This window comes from Orycteropus afer, unplaced genomic scaffold (genome assembly GCF_000298275.1).
Source record: "Orycteropus afer afer isolate SDZICR_OR568_19922 unplaced genomic scaffold, OryAfe1.0 scaffold00177, whole genome shotgun sequence".
NCBI classification, from domain to species: Eukaryota; Metazoa; Chordata; class Mammalia; order Tubulidentata; family Orycteropodidae; genus Orycteropus; species Orycteropus afer.
This window is the reverse complement of record NW_006921764.1, coordinates 4,221,214-4,239,403: the sequence shown is the minus strand read 5'-3', so window position 1 is coordinate 4,239,403 and position 18,190 is coordinate 4,221,214. Positions and strand designations below refer to the sequence as shown.

Sequence of the window (18,190 nt, the reverse complement as noted above, 5' to 3'; positions counted from 1 at the left end):
TTACCTCTTCCCTGTGTCCTCTCCCCTTCCTTTCAAAGTAAGTGTTGTTTCTTTGCTTGGATGATTGATGTTAATATTCCCATTTCACTTCACTTTTATGGATGATGTAATTACCACCTTAAACCTTCCAGCTACCTCTCACTTTCTCATCTAGATTTTTTTTACTTGTATGAATTAAGACACAAGGTACTTAGTCTTACTTGACCATATTTTATGACATCAAAGCTCTTGTTGCAAGAAATTTATTTTCTTGTTGTCATTATTGCTACGATGACGTTCTGAACTTTAGAATTTTATCTATGAGAGTGTTTGATTTTACATATTTTAAGTACCCATGGACTTTTAAAATTGTTGTTGTTGTTAGGTGCCATCGAGTTATCTCTGACTCATGTTGTTGTTGTTGTTATGTGCTGTCGAGTCAGACCCGACTCATAGCGACCCCTCCTTGGGTTTCTGAGGCAGTATCACTACGGAAGTAGATTGCCCCATCTTCCTTCCGAGGAGTGGCTGGTGGGTTTGAACCGCCAGCCTTCTGGTTAGCAGTCAAGTGCCTTAGGCATTAAGCTACCAGAGCTCCTTCTCTGACTCATAGTTGACCCTATGTACAACAGAACGAAACACTGCCTGGTCCTGTGCCAGCCTCACAATCCTTGCTATACCTGAGCCCATCATTGCTGCCACTGTGTCAATCCATCTCGTTGAGGACCTTTCCATTTTTTGTTGACCCTCCATCTTACCAAGCATGAGATCCTTCTCCAGGGAATGGGCCCTTCTGACAACAGGACCAAAGTAGGTGAGACTAAGTCTGGCCATTCTCGCTTCCAGAGAGCGTTCCAGCTGCACTTCCTCTAGGACAGATTTGTTAGTTCTTTTGGCAGTCCCCGGTACTTGCCGTAATTTTTGCCAACACCACAACTCGAAAGCTTAAGTTCTTCTTCATCCTTCCTTATTCATTGTCCAGCTCTCATCATTAAAATTAGGGATCATTTATTCTACCCAAGTCTCTCATCTCCTTATTTTATAGATGGCAGTGCAGGCCCTTCTGGTTAAATGACTTGGTGGCCACTTAGATATTGAAGTAAACTTGGGTTTAGAGCTTCAGTATTCTAGTTCCAAGTGTTCATTTTTACTGGTACTCTGCATTTTCTTTCTTTTACAGCTATATGTATAGCAGCTTTCTAAACTCTTGGCTGCCTTTTTCTTTGTCACTTGATGTATTTCTGGGTTGCCTCTCATTCTCATCAAGTAGTGTGGCTGCTAGGAATGCTAATTTCATATTGACTTAAGATACTTGAAGGAGAAAAAAATGTTACAGACTATAATTAAAAGCTTGAGAATGGTGATTTTTCTCTTTGCCTTTGTTATTCTCACTTATGGTTGTTAATGAGAACTGCTCCATTGGATTTTCAAGACTGTGACCTTTTGAAAGCAGATCACCAGGCCTTACTTCTGAGGTGTTTCTGGCTGGGTTTGAACTGCCAACTTTTGGTTAGCAGCCCAGTGTTGAACAATTTTTGCTATCCAGGGACTCCTATTATCATTTAGCATAGGTAGTTCATAACTGATTTTTCCAAGCAAGCTTTGGCAGTCAGAAACACATCATTTCCTTGTCTGTTACTATTCTTGTAGTATACCTCTGTTCTAGATTGTTTCCATGTTATGATTTCTAGGCTAACATTCATGACATCATAAGGCTGGAAGTGGTGTTATAAGACATATAGTTTATTCTTTTCTTTTGAACACAGGCTTTTCCCCTTATCCTCAATATATAATCTACAGGCCCCATATTATAAATTATTGAGAGCTGTTATTTATCAATGCTGGTTAATTCACAAATGGAGCAATATTTTGTACCTGAAATCCATTATTTCATAATAATGCATCTCCGCTTAGCCAGTCAGGACACAATAGAAAATGTCCTCTATTGGTGTTTTCCTGGAACATTTATAATTATAGAGTAGAAATTTTTTGCTGTCAAATGATAGGAAAAACATAATACAACAAAATTTACTAGCAATGATTCTGAATAAATAACTTCACTAGATAGGCTAGAGCCTTGGAGTCTCTTTCTCTTTGTTTAAAATATGGAGGATTCTTATCTTTCTCATGTATTTCTTTCCCAAATTTGAATCTCTTCTCTTCCAGCAGATCTGTTCCTTCTTCCCTCCACTCCTCCGTCCTCCCTTCCATCCATTTCCTTCCCTTCCTCTTTTCCTCTTTCCTTTCTTTTCCTCTTTACCTTCTTTCCTACTTTCTTCTTTTCATTCTTTCTTTTTTTTACTTTTAAAAAGACTCTTGTATTTTTCCTTAAGTTTTTGCTGAATCTATATCTTTCTATTTCTTTTCATTTCTCTTTCACCACTGTGTTAGACTGGGTTCTCTAGAGAAACAAAACCAGTAAAGATCATATATATATATATATATATATATATTTATCTTAGGAAAATAGCTCACACACTTATAGGAGCTGCAAGTCCAAAGTTCTTGGATCAGATGTCAAGCTGGAGGCTTTTTCTAACTCACACAGCTGCAGGGGCTGACGAGCTCAAGGTTAGCAGGCAGTATACTGGCTGTTGATTCCAACGAATGATGAATCCAAGATCTCCAGGCCGAATGGTCAATTGTTTGCTCACGGACACTTGTAGGCAGCACAACAGAATCCCAGTCTACGGAAGAATGTCTCTTTTCCCAGCATGTCCATAAATCTACTGGAAGCAGGCCACACTCCTAGGGAAACTCCCTTTCAGTGGATGGGCTGCTCAAAACATATTCATCTAATCCCATCATGGGAATAACCACATCATAACTGCTTAAACCACACAGAATTGTGGTCTAGCCAAATTGACACAGAGCTCCAACTATCACAATCACTTAACAAATTGCTCCTTTTTTTTTTTAAATCTAATTAATTTTTTTTTCTTAAATCTAATCTCATTAAATTATATGGGGCACTTTGATTCTTGTATGCTGTTTAGAGAAATGTCGGCACTGAACTGATACTGTATCTTTGAAATGTATTTATTTTTTGGTATGTATGAGGCCAAAGTATTTTCTATACTTATTTCTCATTCTTTAAACATTTAATGCTTGGATCCTAAACCCCATTATCTGTAATCCAAATTATACACCAAACTGGATCTTGACTCCAGATCGTAAGTTATGCATACACTTAATTTGCTGTTTCTTAGGCTTTCTAATGAAAGAGGGACATCTTCTCTAAAAATTAGTATAGCCTGGTCTATGAAGTTGTTCTTTGAATAACAGAAATATCTTTGGTCTGATTGTATCTTTCCTGGATTAAGCATTTAAAATTTGACTGTATTCACTCTGCAATCTAGAAATCAATGTGTGAGTTGAATATGTAAAGGAACTTTGGTTAGAAAGTGGGATGTATTTTCCTAAAGTTTTTTGACCATGTCAGAATACATTTGAAACTATACCCCTTCAAGAGAGGTAAAAGCTTCAAGAAAATTTGAAATCAGAATGGTCTTATTGAATTTGAAATTTTCATTAATTTGTTAATTCTGCAAGCAAATGAAGATGATTTGCATTTATATCAGTGTTCTTTGGACTGCTGTCAAGCAAAGGAGTATGGAGCAAAATAAACATTTTTGGTTATGACTTAATTACAGGGGCTCTTGATTTTGCAGTAAAGAACTTAGGACGTTGAACCTTCTTAATTCATTTACTTTTCCTCAGAATATATATTGAACTTCTTGAAAGAAATTTATGTATTAATCAGAAGTGTATTTATATCTGCCAGAAAATGAATGCAAATTAAATATAGTAGGAAAGATCAATACTTTTAGAGTTCTTTATTTTTACATGGACTTAAATGCATTAGCCTCATCTTATAAAATATTACAATTATTTTTATTACTATTAAATTTAAGTTGATATTTTGTTTTGCTCCTAAGAAGTGGTATAACTTTTCTTGTTATCCCACCAACCACATTTACTTTAGGATTTTAGAATATTTCTTGTTATATGCTGAATATAAGAAACAATATATCAAACAGTGTTTCACTGCTATTCATAAGGTTTTCACTGGCCACTTCTTTGAGAAGTGGATGGCCTCTTCCTTCTTCCAAGTCTGTCTTAGCCCACAAGCTCCACTGAAACCTGTCCACCATGGGTAACTCTGCTGGCATTTGAAACACTGGTGGCATAGCCTTCAGCCTCACAGCAACATGCAAACACCACAGTACAACAAACTGACTGACAAGTTTGTTTCCCTTAGTTGTTCCAAACCGCCCTGTTCACTTCCTGGTCTCCCTTAGCTGTTGTTCTAAACCACTGCCAGCTTGCTTCCTGCTCTCCCTTAGCTGTTCCAAACTGCTGTGGGCTCACTTCCCATGGAAGCAGCAGTCAAGAAATCAGAGGATGACAGCTAGATAGGAAAGCTCAGGTAACAGGCAGTCTGCTCTGGGCTGAAGGCCTTGGCTTCCACAAACCCTCTGGACGACTCCATCATCCTCAGCCTAGATTCCAAGTATCTTGACCCAGGTTTGAATTTCACTTGCTCCCTTGCTTGGCAAAGTGGAGGGTCAACAAAAAAGGGGAACTCCTTCAACAAGATAAATTGACACAGTGGCTGCAACAATGAGCTCAGGTATAGCAAGGATTGTGAGGCTGGCACAGGACCGGGCAGTGTTTCATTCTTTTGTGCATAAGGTCGCTATGAGTTGGAGATGACTCAGTGGCACCTAACAACAACTACAACATAAGAAACAATGCTAATTTATATTGAAGACGTAGGGTTACTTTACTCCTTGTTCTTCTACAGACATTGATTGGCAATTAACTTAATATTTCATAATAGCTAACTTAAGTTCAGTCAGTATTTATTGGTACCTCTGACTAAGATATAGGAGCTCTGGTAGCATAGTGCCTAAGGCACTTGACTGCTAACCAGAAGGTTGGCGGTTCAAACCCACTGGCCACTCCTCAGAAGAAAGGTTGGGCAATCCTACTTCTGTAGTGACACTGCCATGGAAACCCAAGGAAGGGTTGCTATGAGTCGGGCCCAACTCGTTGGCACACAACAATAACAACAACAACTAAGACATAAGGCTCAATTAAGTAAAAAATAATAATACTAACTGGGTAGGATCCTAGTGTTATCTAGTCTAGTTAGACTTTAGAGGAAACACCTGAAATTTAATTTATTCTTAATGAACCTAGGTGAGAAAGATCTGTGTAATCCACATTATTTATGACATACTTGGATACATCATAAGAAAGATTAATGACAAATTGTTGCTTTATATTTTATTTTACATATAATTCAGTAAGGCTGATAGGTACTTATTTCATCCAAGATAAAGCTTTTTATTTTATAAGTAACTGAATTTCAAACTAGGTATGTGAGGTCAGACAATTCATTAGCTGACACCTCTGAATGAGATGCAAGGCTTAAATAAAACAAAAAATAAGAAATTGTATTTAGTTATTAGGGTCATATTGCTCACATGCTTATAGGAGAAGTTTCAGATATTTCTTTGTTCACATTATTGTTATTGTCAAGCACTGAGCTGTTTTCAATTTCATAAATTTAGAGGTTATTGTCAAGCACTGAGTTGTTTTCAATTTCATAAATTTAGAGGTTATTCTTTTCTGATTTAGATTTTGGAGAGTGGTAACATTGCATAATATTAATAATGAGTAAGTTAGCTGTAAAATATACATATTTTTTACGCTATCATAAGTCTTCCTGATAAAGAAAGAAAGATGGATAAATACCACATACATATTGGAAGATGACTGCAAAAACTAAGCCAAAGAAAAAATGAAATTCTGAATGGTTTGAGTGAGAATAAAAGGGAATAAGGTTGATGAACCCACCAATCTTTCCTTTTTACCCTTTGAAAGAACATGCTTATAGGAGACGTTTCAGATATTTCTTTGTTCACATTATTGTTATTGTCAAGCACTGAGTTGTTTTCAACAGAATCAAACACTGCCTGGTGTTGCAACATCTTCACAATCCTTGCTATACTTAAGCAATGTTTAATTGCAGCCACTGTATCAGTCCATTTTGTTGAGGGTCTTCACCTTTTTAGCTGACCCTCCACTTTACCTAGCATGATACCCTTCTCCAGGGATTAGTCCCTTCTGACAATATGACCAAAATATGAAAGATGAAGTGTGGCCATTATTACTTCTAAGGAGCATTCTGGCTATACTTTCTCCAAGACAGATTTTTTCATTCTTCTTACAGTCCATGGTACAATCTATATTCTTCACCAACACCACGGTTCAGATGCATCAATTATTTTTCTGTCTTCCTTATTCATTGTCCAGCTCTTAAATGCATATGAGGCTATTGAAAATACCATGGCTTTACTCAGGCACACATCAGTCTGCAAAGAGACATCTTTGCCCTTAAACACTTCAGAGTCATTTGCAGCAGATTTGCTCAATGCAATATATCATTTGATTTCTTAACCATTGTTTCCATGTGCATTGACTGAGCATTCAAGTAAAATTAAATCCTTGACAACTTTAGTCTTTTCTCTATTTATCATGATGTTGCTTGCTGGTGCAGTTGTGAGGAGTTTTGTTTTATGTTGAGGTGTAATTCATACTGAAAGCTGTAGTCTTTGATCTTCATCAGTAAGTGCTTCAAGTCTTCTTCACTTTCAGCAAGCAAGATTGTGTCATTTGCGTATTGCAGGTTGTTAATGAGTCTTCTAATCCTGCTGCTACATTCTTCTTCATAATGTTCAGGTTCTTGAATTATTTGTTCAGCATACAGATTGTCTAAGGATGGTGAAAAGATACAAGACTTAAACACACAATTCCTGATTTTAAGCTGTGCAGTATCCCCTTGTTCTGTTCAAATGAGTGCCTCTTGGTCTATGTACAGGTTCCTCATGAGCACAAGTAAGTGTTCTGGAATTCCCATTCTTTGCAATGCTATGCATAATTTGTTATGATTCACACAGTTGAATGCATCTGTATAGCCAATAAAACACAAGTAAACATTTTCCTGGTATTCTTTGCTTTGAGCCAAGATCCGTCTGACATCAGCAATGATATCTCTCATTTCACGTCCTCTTCTGAATTCAGCTTGCATTTCTGGAAGTTCTCTGTCAATATATTGCTACAACCATTTTTGAATTGTCTTCAGCCAAATTTTACTTGTGTGTGATATTAATGATAATGTTCTATAATTTCCACATTCTGTTGGATCACCTTTCTTTGGAATGGGCACAAATATAGATCTCTTCCAATCATTTGCCCAGGTAGCTGTTTTCCAGATTTCTTGGCATAAATGAGTGAGTGCCTCTTGTACTACATCAGTTTGTTGAAACATCTCATTTGGTATTTCATCAATTGCTGGAACCTTGTTTTTCACCAATTCCTTCGGTGTCATCAGTTCTTGTTCATGTGTTACCTTCTGAAATGGATGAACCTCAACCAGTTCATTTTGGTACAATGAGTTTATTTATTCTTTCCAACTTTTAATACTTCCTTCATAGTTCAATATTTTTCCCATTAACCAAAACCAAACCAAACTCACTACCATGGAGTCAGATCCAACTCATAGCAACCTCTCCTTGGGTCAAATGCCTTAAGCACCACACCACCAGAGGTCCTATTTTTCCCATGGAATCTTTTAATATTACAAGTCGAGGCTTGAATAATTTTCTTCAGTTCTTTCAACTTGAAAAGTGCTTAGCATTTTCTTCTGCTTTGATTTCTAAGTCCAGGTCATTGCACATTTCATTATCATACTTCGCTTTGTTCTCTGGAACTACCCATTGAAATATGTCAGCTCTTTTAATTCATCATTTCTTCCATTTGCTGTAGCTACTCTCTGTTTAAAAGCAAGTTTCATTTAAACATGGAGAAATTAAATAAAAATCCTTTTCACAATTGCCTTTCTCTGATGTGTGAATTTGGAAAATGTCTTTGGAGTATGCTAAATTCTACTTTTTTAGACCTAGATATTTAATTTGGCCATATTTCCTTTGGTACTATTTTACCTTTTAAGTACTGAAATATTTCTGTTAAATTACTAGTGTTGTTTAACAGTGCCAGAGCCTGCCTTCAGCCTAGTTTTTGATTATTTATAATTTTATAGGGGTAAAAAGGCTTCCATAGTGGTTTCTCCTTTGATTCACACTGTAATACTTTGAAGCTGGCAGAATGATGTAATCTCTGAGCTCTGTTTTATTTGTGTGTGTGTGTGGTGTGTGTGTGTGTGAGAGAGAGAGAGAGAGAGAAAGAGAGAGAGAGAGAGAGAGAGGAAGGAAGGAAGAAAAGGAAGGAAAGAGAGAGAGAAAGAGAGAAAGAGAAAGAAAAGAACAGAACAGAAAAGAAAGAAAGAAAGAAAATAAAATTATTGTATTTACACAAGGTCACCAAGCTTGTGAGCAGTGGAGAATTGAAACTTCAAATTAAACTTCTGGTTTTTGACTGCTTTTGTTATTCATGAGCATTAAATCCTTTTAACTCAAGGTAGTGACTTAATTATTTCAAAATGGAAGACCCTACATAACAATTCTTGCACAGGGGGGACTTGATAGAAACAGATGAACTGGATAACTTTCAAGTTTCCTTTTGACTATTCTGTTTTTTCTAAAGGTGACTTGATGGAAGAGTTTTCACATAAAAAAGATTTTATTTTTACTTGGGGCAAGTACTCATATTTGTAAGGAGCTCTGGGAGCATACTGCCTAAGGCACTTGACTGCTAACCAGAAGGCTGGCGGTTCAAACCCACCAGCCACTCCTCAGAAGGAAGATGGGGCAATCTATTTCCATAGTGATACTGCCTCGGAATCGGAAGGAAGGTTGGGCAATCCTACTTCCGTAGTGATACTGCCTCGGAAACCCAAGGAGGGGTCGCTATGAGTCAGGGCTGACTCGATGGCACACAACAACAACAACAACAACAACTGCCTCGGAAACCCAAGGAGGGGTGGCTATGGGTCAGGTCTGACTCGATGGCACATAACAACAACAACAACTCATATTTGTATGGTGCTTTGTTTTACATTAGGAGCTCTGGTGGCACTTTGGTTAAGGCATTGGGCTGCTAATCAAAAGGTCAGCATTTTGAACCCACCAGCTGCTCTGGGGGAAGATGAGGCTGTTTACTTCTGTAAAGATTTACAGCCCTGGAAACCCTGTGAAGTAGTTCTACTCTGTGCTACAGTCTGTATCTATGAATAGGAACTGACTCGGTGGCAATGGGTTTTTTTGTTTTAGTTTTGATTTTTACTTTATATTGAGTAGTTTCTTTTCTGTGAACTCATTTATCATTTGGTTACCACCATTTAGAGTGTGATTTTCTCAAAAATGTATATTTAGTTCTACAATCACCCTCCCCTTTGGTAATTTATTATAGTAACTTTAGAATATGTGTGTATGTATCATTTAGTGAATTTATAGAATTTGCTTCTTAAATGGGGCCAAATGAGAATGAAGATTTCTTTTTTAAAGAAGGACTATTTTTGATTGTTTGATACAAAGTTCAATATAATGTGTGCTCATAATTGTTAATTAATTCATCCTGAGGTTGAATATTACAGTAAGGATTGGTACAAAATCCTGTAGGTGGTATTTATTGAAGATGTGTTGACGTTGGAGTGGGGTGGAATTTATCTTCTTAAAGGCATTTCCCTCTTGAAATGATTTATTAGGCTTGGTGGAGACCGATGAGGGAATACAGAGATATAAACAGCATACATTGAAACTATGATGTGTGCCACGATTATAAAAATGTTATTAAATGTTTCCAGTCCTGAGGTTGTCCAACAGCTGGCTCCTCAGGGTCTTTACTGTGCCTTCTTCTTTCTCTTTTATACGCAGCTTCAATCCTTATTCTAGTTCTTTATAGAATGATGTATGAATGTCCTAAATGTCTGTAGGTACTATGGTTTTTTTTTTGGGGGGGTGGGTAGGGAACAGGGAGTTTGCTTGTAACCCCAACTTTTCCTTCAGGCTAAGTCTCAGAAGTAGCCTCTCTGGAAAGATCTCTTTCAAAAATTGGAGAAAATATCCTTTTTATTTATTTCACTTAATTCATTCTATTAATAAAATAAATGTGCAAATGAATTCTCTGAAGTAGCTTCATTGGTTAGTCAGTGCTCTCTCCGCATGTGGTGGTTGGTGTTTTCCAGGTAAGTAAAAGAGCCAAATGCTTCACATAAACCTAGTTTTATGTCTTCTTAGTAACTTGGATGATTACTCTGAAATTGTCAGCCAGCACCTGTTATATTTTCTTAACTATCGGTTTAATAAACTCTGTGTTGTTCATCATATTTTGTTTTTTCTCATTTTTTTTCTTCCTAGGGACATAGTTCTCAAACTACTTCAATATGAGGCATCAACAAATGTAGCGGACAATAAAGGGTATTTTCCTATTCACCTGGCTGCCTGGAAAGGAGATGTGGAAATTGTGAAGATTCTTATTCACCATGGACCCTCCCATTCCAGAGTCAATGAGCAGGTGCGCTTGTCAAATGTTGCTGTCATTTTTCTAGAGTTTACAAAGCCAAAGCCATATTGAAAAGTAGATCATTTCAGTCTTTATCTTGCCAAGAACCTTTCCACTGGTGGATCTCCCAAAGGAGAAGTTTGCAAAGTTATCTGGCATTTGGATATGATGCACAAGCACTAAATTGGAGCATATGAAAGGCTGTTTTGTTAAGAAAATCCCACATAAAGGAGGTAGTTGTCATATTTTTGCCTGAATTATATAAGCATTCATTTTATAGATACTGAATATTTAAAGATAGAACAGAATACACATTTGTAATGCAAATTAGTTTTTCTTAAAATGTTAAATGCTGAAACAACGATAGCTACATTTGCATAATGCTTTACCATTTACATCATTTACTTTCACTGTAAGTACAGTTTTGTGAATCAAAATGCAAAGTACAGTGTATACTGTTGCTAGTCACATATTTAATTAGAAATGTTCTGCCTGTGTTTATATGTACATATATCTACAGGAAGCTGTGTAGAACAGCTGCTGTATGACACTGACAAACAGTCGAAATCTTTGCAAGTATGCCTTGACGATGACATATACTGTCTCTATTACATACAAAGGAGACACTAAAAAAGGAGTGTCACTTTCAGTATTCTAAATGAATAAGATAAGAGATTCAGAAAAGTAAAATATGGGCCTTTCATACACTGTGATAACAAACATCTTGAGCTCCGTATGCCCCCTACTGTTCCCATTTTGTAAAACTGTTATTTGAAAACCAGCATGCAGTTCAGCAATTGAATTACAACCGTGGCATTAAGCTGTAGGTTGGCAGTTGTCCAATATCAATGCAAATAAGTTACTCTAGGGCAAGCCCATCTAATAAAGTACAATTAGCGTATTGTTCTAATGGATACAGACTGTGCCTGCCTTTGACTGAAACTCAGATTGTTGTTATGTGCCTTCTAGTCAGACCCGACTCATAGCAACCTCTCCTTTGGTTTCCAAGGCAGTATCACTACGGAAGTAGATTGCCCAGCCTTCCTTCTGAGGAGTGACTGGTGGGTTTGAACCGCCAGCCTTCTGGTTAACAGTCAAATGCACCAGAGCTCCTTGAAACTCAGATTAGAGACTGAAAAAGTAATACCAGCTGTAAACAGCAAAGGGAAGAAAAATAGACTCAACAAAATGCAGTTATTGAAAGGGATTAGTCAGGAAGACATTTTATTAACTGGAAAACTAAATATCTTCTTAATATTTTTCCCTATAAAGATTCCTATACTTAGAGGTTACCAAAATTGCAGAATATTTATGAGAATATCCTCAGAAATTCAGTCTTCAAAAGATGTGATATTTATGGTAATCTTTATTTTTATATCATACTAAAAGGAAATTTATGAGAATGTGCTTCTGTTCCTCAGAAAACTAAAAGTTAGAATATCATTTATGGGATGAGCCATCTGGTGGATGTTCTTAAAACTGCCTCTAACACCACAAAGCAAATCTGAAATAATAAAACGGAAAAACAATCCAAGGTTAAACAAGACAGTGTTAGCTTTTACAAACAAAATATATTTTAAATGATATGGAATAAGAAAAAAACATGTAGTATTCATTTATATTTGAAAGATAAGGATTTTAAATGGCATATTATTGTAGCAATAGGTTTTAAAGAGAAACATGCTGTGATGTGGAACAGAGAGTTGAAATACAATGCTCCTTTTTATTTGTTTTTTTAAGGAGACTGGAATGAAAAGTTCTTTCTTTACTTCTACTGTTAAGGCTTCCACTGGCAGCAAGTTTTAAGTTTCTTGAGGTGTTTAATGCTATGCTTTCTGTACTTATGGTCATTTGTATTTTATGTATATCCTCCTTTAGTGGTAACAGAGTTCTCTCATGAAAGGTCATGTTTCTGAAATATTTAAGACATGGAAATTTTATTTTTATGAGTAACTCTTGATTTTAGAATCCACCCCCACCCCCAATGGGACAAGGGAGCTCTGGTAGCATAGTGGCTAAGGCACTTGACTGCTAACCAGAAGGCTGGAGGTTCAAACCCACCAGCCATTTCTCGGAAGGAAGATGGGGCAATCTACTTGCGTAGTGATACTGCCTCGGAAATCCAGGGAGGGGTCGCTATGAGTCAGGTCTGGCTCGACGGCACATAACAACAACAATAACAAGTGATGCAGCCAGTATCTGAACTCCGGCTTTTCTGATCCACGGCCCACATTTTTAACTAGTTGTGCACTGTGTTATGATGATAAAATTATCACAGGCCTTCATCTTGATATCTGAAAGTGATCCTTTGTTTCCAATATCACTTTAAAGTTTATGAAACATTTTCCTCCCTATTATCTGTTAATATATAAATTATACATTAAATTTATGGGGAAGATAATCTTCTCATTTTATAGATAAGAAAAGTTAGGTTCAGAGAGAGTGAGTGATTTACTATTGCTAATAAGTAGTATTTTAGTACTTTAGCCAGTGTCTTGTTCATTGTTCCCTAATGCCTTGGAGTTAGGGTGATACAGGTTGTTTTGGTTTTAGTTTTGGAGGTGACATTTTAGGGTAACATAATTTTAAAAAACAGAGTGGACACTGGACACTATAATCTCACAAAGCCTGATTATGACTTTTATAATTGCCACACCCTTCTATCTTTTGTCAACGGGTGTATAATTTTTTTTCTTCTGATGTATATATTTAAAATTTATATTTCTTTACACATTTATATTTTTCCTTTTTTCATCTTCTCTTTTGGTAAACCGTTTTTTGCCAGCCTATTTACTTCTGTCTGGAAGTGTCTTAATTTTTCATGAATACGTACTTAGTTGAAAAAAAAAAAAAGGCATCTAAAACCTTTTGAAAATGTTCTTGGTAGACTGACTAGCAATTATTAATTAGCATTTCATTCTAGCCAATTTATTTTGGAATGTTTTTTCTTTTAAAGACCACTAGTGAGTGTGAACACAAGTAGAGAGTCATACTGCTCATTAAGGTGCCAGTGTTGTGTTCTCCACTAATGTGACGTCCCAGGTATGCGTTTATCATGGATAAAGTCTGTGAACATTTTCTCCCGAGTCAGTCTTGAATGATTGAAATAATTGCTCTTGAGATTGGAACAGTGCTAATTGGTATTATTAGAAAAACTTCAATTTTGCTCTTATAATTTCCTAGACTAAAGGCTCTATAAAAGTGGAGAGGCCTTTGAGAAATCAGCATTTCATAATTGGTCTTTCTCTTTTCTCAAAGAGTTACTGTATTTTGAAAAAGTAGATTGAATCTCTTTCAGAACAAGGGGAAATTTGCTTGGTCAGACAAGATATTCTATATTACATTTGCAAGGTGGTTGTTAGCTGCCATCAAGTTGATTCCAACTCATAGTGACTCTGTACAACAGAATGAAACACTGCCTGGTCATGTGCCAGCCTCCCAATCCTTGCTGTACCCGAGCCACTGTGTCAGTCCGTCTTGTTGAGGGCATTCCCCTTTTTTCCTATCTCCCCACTTTACCAAGCATGAGATCCTTCTCCAGGGAATGGTCCCTTCTGACAACAGGACCAAAGTAGGTGAGACGAAGTCTGGCCATTCTTGCTTCTAAGGGGCATTCCAGGATAGATTTGTTCGTTCTCTGGCAGTCTGTGGTATTTTCAGTCCGTGGTATTTTTTGCCAACATCACAATTCAAAGGAATCCACTCCTCTTCAGTCTACTTATTCATTGTCCAGCTTTCACATGCCTGTGAGGTGATTGAAAATACCATGGCTTGGATTAGGTGCACCTTAGTCTTCGGAGTGACATCTTTGCTCTTCAACACTTTAAAGAGTGTTTTGCAGCAGATTTGCCTGGTGCAATGTGACGTCTGATTCCTTGACTGCTGCTTCCCAGAGTGTTCGTTGTGGACCTAAGTAAAGTTAAATCCTTGACAGTGTCAATCTTTTCTCCATTTATTATGACATTGCTTATTGGTCTAATTGTGAGGATTTTCATTTTCTTTCTGTTGAGGTGTAATCTATACTGAAGACTGTAGTCTTTGATCTTCATCAGTAAGTGCTTCAAATCATCTTCACTTTCAGCAAGCAAGGTTGGTCATCTGCATATAACAGGTTGTTAATGAGTCTTCCTTCAAACCATTTTCAAGGTATAAAGTAATTAAGGCTGATTTTCTTCTCAGGTTATAAAATTTACTTAGTAAATGAACCAGGGAGGCTAAGCTTATGTGTGGTCTGTCTGTATGAGGAGATTATAGTAACCCATTCAAACAATGTACAGGAATGGTTCCTGTTCTCGTTACTTATTGCTGCTCTAACAGAAAATACCACAGGTATATGGCTTTAACCAGCAGAAGTTTATTCTCTTACAGTTTGAAGGCTAGAAGTCCGAGTTCAGATTGCCAAGCTTTGGGGGCTGGGTGAAAGCCCCTCTACCTTGGGTTTGCCTCTTGCTCCTGGCCCACTGAAGCTGGAGGCTTTCTTCACTAGGCAGCTGCTGGCTGCTGAGGCTGACAAACCCAAGGTCGACAATTAAAAAGGCATAGTCCCGATATTACCAAACCACACAGTAGGCCAGTGATTCAAGTCCATTAAGAGTCCCAAGATCGGCAGACAACATAGCAGGCTGCTGAACAATGACTCAGCTACATGCAGGATTCAAGTGTGCCAAAAGCTTGAGACCTTCTTCAAAGATGCTGCTTATAAACTGGAAGCAGGCCACATCCCTAAGGCAGCTATTCAGCTGCTCAGGTAGATTCCACCATGGAGTCAATTACCAGTCTCACCATGGGGAGTAACTACATCCAGCTGCCCAGCCACTCAAAACCAGGCCCAGCCACGTTGACACATAACCTTTACTACCACAGCTCCTCAGACATACCTGAAGTGATGATACCCGTAACTTGTGTCTCCACCTGTCAGCTCTTAGCTTTCCATTGACTGTCTCCAAGGGGTCGGTTTTCCCTGTGCAGCTGGTCTGCAGATGCCCTCTGCTGATACTTATTTAAAGTGAAAAGGGAAGCTTACAGACTTGGAACTCAATGGGACTGCCTTGTTTTTCTGGGTCTCTTAAGTTTTCTGCCCTTGACAGGGTGCAGTCTTACCACTTTTCTATTGCTTGTTTTAGTGGAAAGTACAGTAAAGACCTTTGAAAGCTGGAACTTGTGTAAGGAGGAAATTTGTCTGAGGAGGAAAATGTAGTATTTTCCACTAACAGAGAAGGGTAGAACAGTGGTAAGACTGCACCCTGTCAAAGGCAAAAAAGTTGTTTGTTGAATAAATAAGGCAGTCCTCTAGCGTGACAGGTTTCACCGTACTTGAGTTTTCGTTCTCTAACAGGTTTTCACCTTACAAAGGATCCAGCTTGCACAGGTTTTATACTCTCGCCTAGTGCTTTGTTTCCTCTTGCCATTCCTTTTCTAAGCTTTCAAATCTTCCCTTTAGACTTTGAACTTATTTATCTGAGTTCTTGTACCATCCAGAGCAAGACTGAGTTTTTTTATTCTGCAGGATTAAAGTCTATTTGGGTTTGGACTCTCCTTGTCCTTGTGTTCTGGTTGGAATGGCTCTCTAAGCACCCATTTCCCATTCCAGATGCGTTGGTGTTCTTCTGGGCATGGCCTCTTGAAACACTGTTTTCAGATCACTAATTTCCTAATCTTATTCTTTGACAATATAGCAATACAGGGGAGGCAGTGTAGTATGGTGGAAAAAAACATGAGTGGGGAGAGAGGGAAAATAGATGGGTAATTAAGACAGTACTTTGATATGGGTGAAGGGATTTAAAACACAGATACACACACATATATATGTAAGAGATAAAATTATTTGTGAAGGGATTTAAAACACAGATACACATATATATGTAAGAGATAAAATTATTTGTTGATAGTTTTTGAAGCTATGTTATGGGCATATATAAATTAAAGTAATAAATTAAAAAGAAGAACATGAGTGGGTTTTGGACTTTGACAGAAATAGGTTCTCTGAAAGATCCTGACTCTACCTGGGCATATAATTTAACCTTTATGTTATTTCAATTTTCTTGGCCACGAAATGAAAATAATAATACCAGCCTTTTAGGATCATTCTAAGAGTTAAACGAGGCAATGTTTGTAAAGTTTTTAGGTACTAAACAAATGATAATAGTAATAGTTGTTATTGAGGAAGGCATTATATATGATTAAGAGCACTGACCTGGGGTCTAGACTAAATGGGTTCAAATCCTGGCTCTACAACTAGATGGCTATATAATTGAAAGCCAGTTATTCAACTACCCAAAGCCTCAGTCTCCTCTTCTGTAAAATGGAAATGATGATAATAGTACCTATCTTACTGTGTTGTTGTGGGAATTTAATGAGTGAAATGAAATTCTGTCTGTTATGTAGTGTTAGCTATGATAACTCTAATGTCAATAGCTCCCTTTTTCTCCAAACCAGGCTTCCACAGTCATTGCATTTTTATTGCTAAGATTTCTTTCTTGTTCACATTTCATCTGACTTACTCTCCACCTCCTGACATATCTATAACTCATCTACCTACACTCTTCTGTCCAAAGGGTAAAAAATGTCCATCTACCTTGCATCTGGGTTCAGTTTTCTCCATCTTAACAATTTTCATCTGCTGGGGACATCTCACTAATTTACAGCTGGAACACTTACTAGACTCTCTCCACTTGCAACGCTGTGATTCTCCTGGTAGCTTGTCTGGGAAGGGGTCTAGGCCTCCCTCTCAATCCAGGAATATGTTTTAAAAAAGATACTGTTGTATCTTTGATGACAGCATTTCTTCATTCCCTTTGCAAAATTTGTATTTATATGGAAAATAAAAAGAAACTTAATTTGTCAATATATCATTATTAAGAGTCTACCATCTCAGCTGTCTTTTGAAAGACGAGTCTGTTAAAAGTGTGTTATAATTGTTACTAATCTCCATCACCAACAAATGTCAGAGAGGCGTGGTGCACAGTGCAAATAGCACTGACCATCTGGGCCCAGCAGGAGCACCAACTAACATGGCTAAATCATTTATCACTCTTGGAAGTTGGGATTTATAATGTAAAAACATTAGGCTTTTCCATATTGAAGTGATAACAAGAAATGTGATTTTTTTATGTGAGAAGTGATAGGTACTTTATGAACTCTGCAGACAATGAAGCATAATTTACTAAGATACATAAACTTGGCTTTTCAGAGACTCTCAGTCTTTGACTCATTGTACATTATTGCTAAGTGATAACTAAGAGAATTTCTGAAAACTTGTTTTTTGCCTTTTTCTGAAATAGAACAATGAAAATGAAACTGCTTTACACTGTGCCGCCCAATATGGACACTCAGAAGTAGTTGCTGTGCTTCTGGAAGAACTCACGGATCCCACAATCAGGAACAGCAAGCTAGAAACACCTCTGGACTTGGCAGCTCTCTATGGAAGGCTCAGAGTGGTCAAAATGATAATCAGTGCACACCCTAACTTAATGAGCTGCAACACTCGCAAGCACACACCTCTACACCTCGCCGCGCGCAATGGGCACAAAGCAGTCGTACAGGTGCTGTTGGAAGCAGGAATGGATGTAAGCTGTCAGGTGAGTCTTCTGTTAACCATGCCATAAAAGTGACGAGGCTGTGGCTTTGCTTTGTAATATAGATGTTATAATCTGTATGTAGAAATTTTTTTTTTTTTTTTATTAGGATTTGGGTGAAGATTTACAGAGTAAATTCACTTTTCATACAGCAGTTCACATATACT

At 37.4% G+C, this 18,190-nt stretch overlaps 1 protein-coding gene across 1 annotated transcript in view; it reads left to right on the top strand.

Annotated features, from left to right (window-relative positions):
* The window catches only part of ANKS1B (ankyrin repeat and sterile alpha motif domain containing 1B), a 1,816,017-nt gene that overhangs the window by 310,681 nt on the left and 1,487,146 nt on the right, over positions 1–18,190 (top strand). The window contains exons 3-4 of the mRNA XM_042781827.1: positions 10,305–10,461; positions 17,730–18,026. Coding sequence (XP_042637761.1) covers positions 10,305–10,461; positions 17,730–18,026 — 454 coding nt within the window. The remainder of the gene's footprint in view (positions 1–10,304; positions 10,462–17,729; positions 18,027–18,190) is intronic.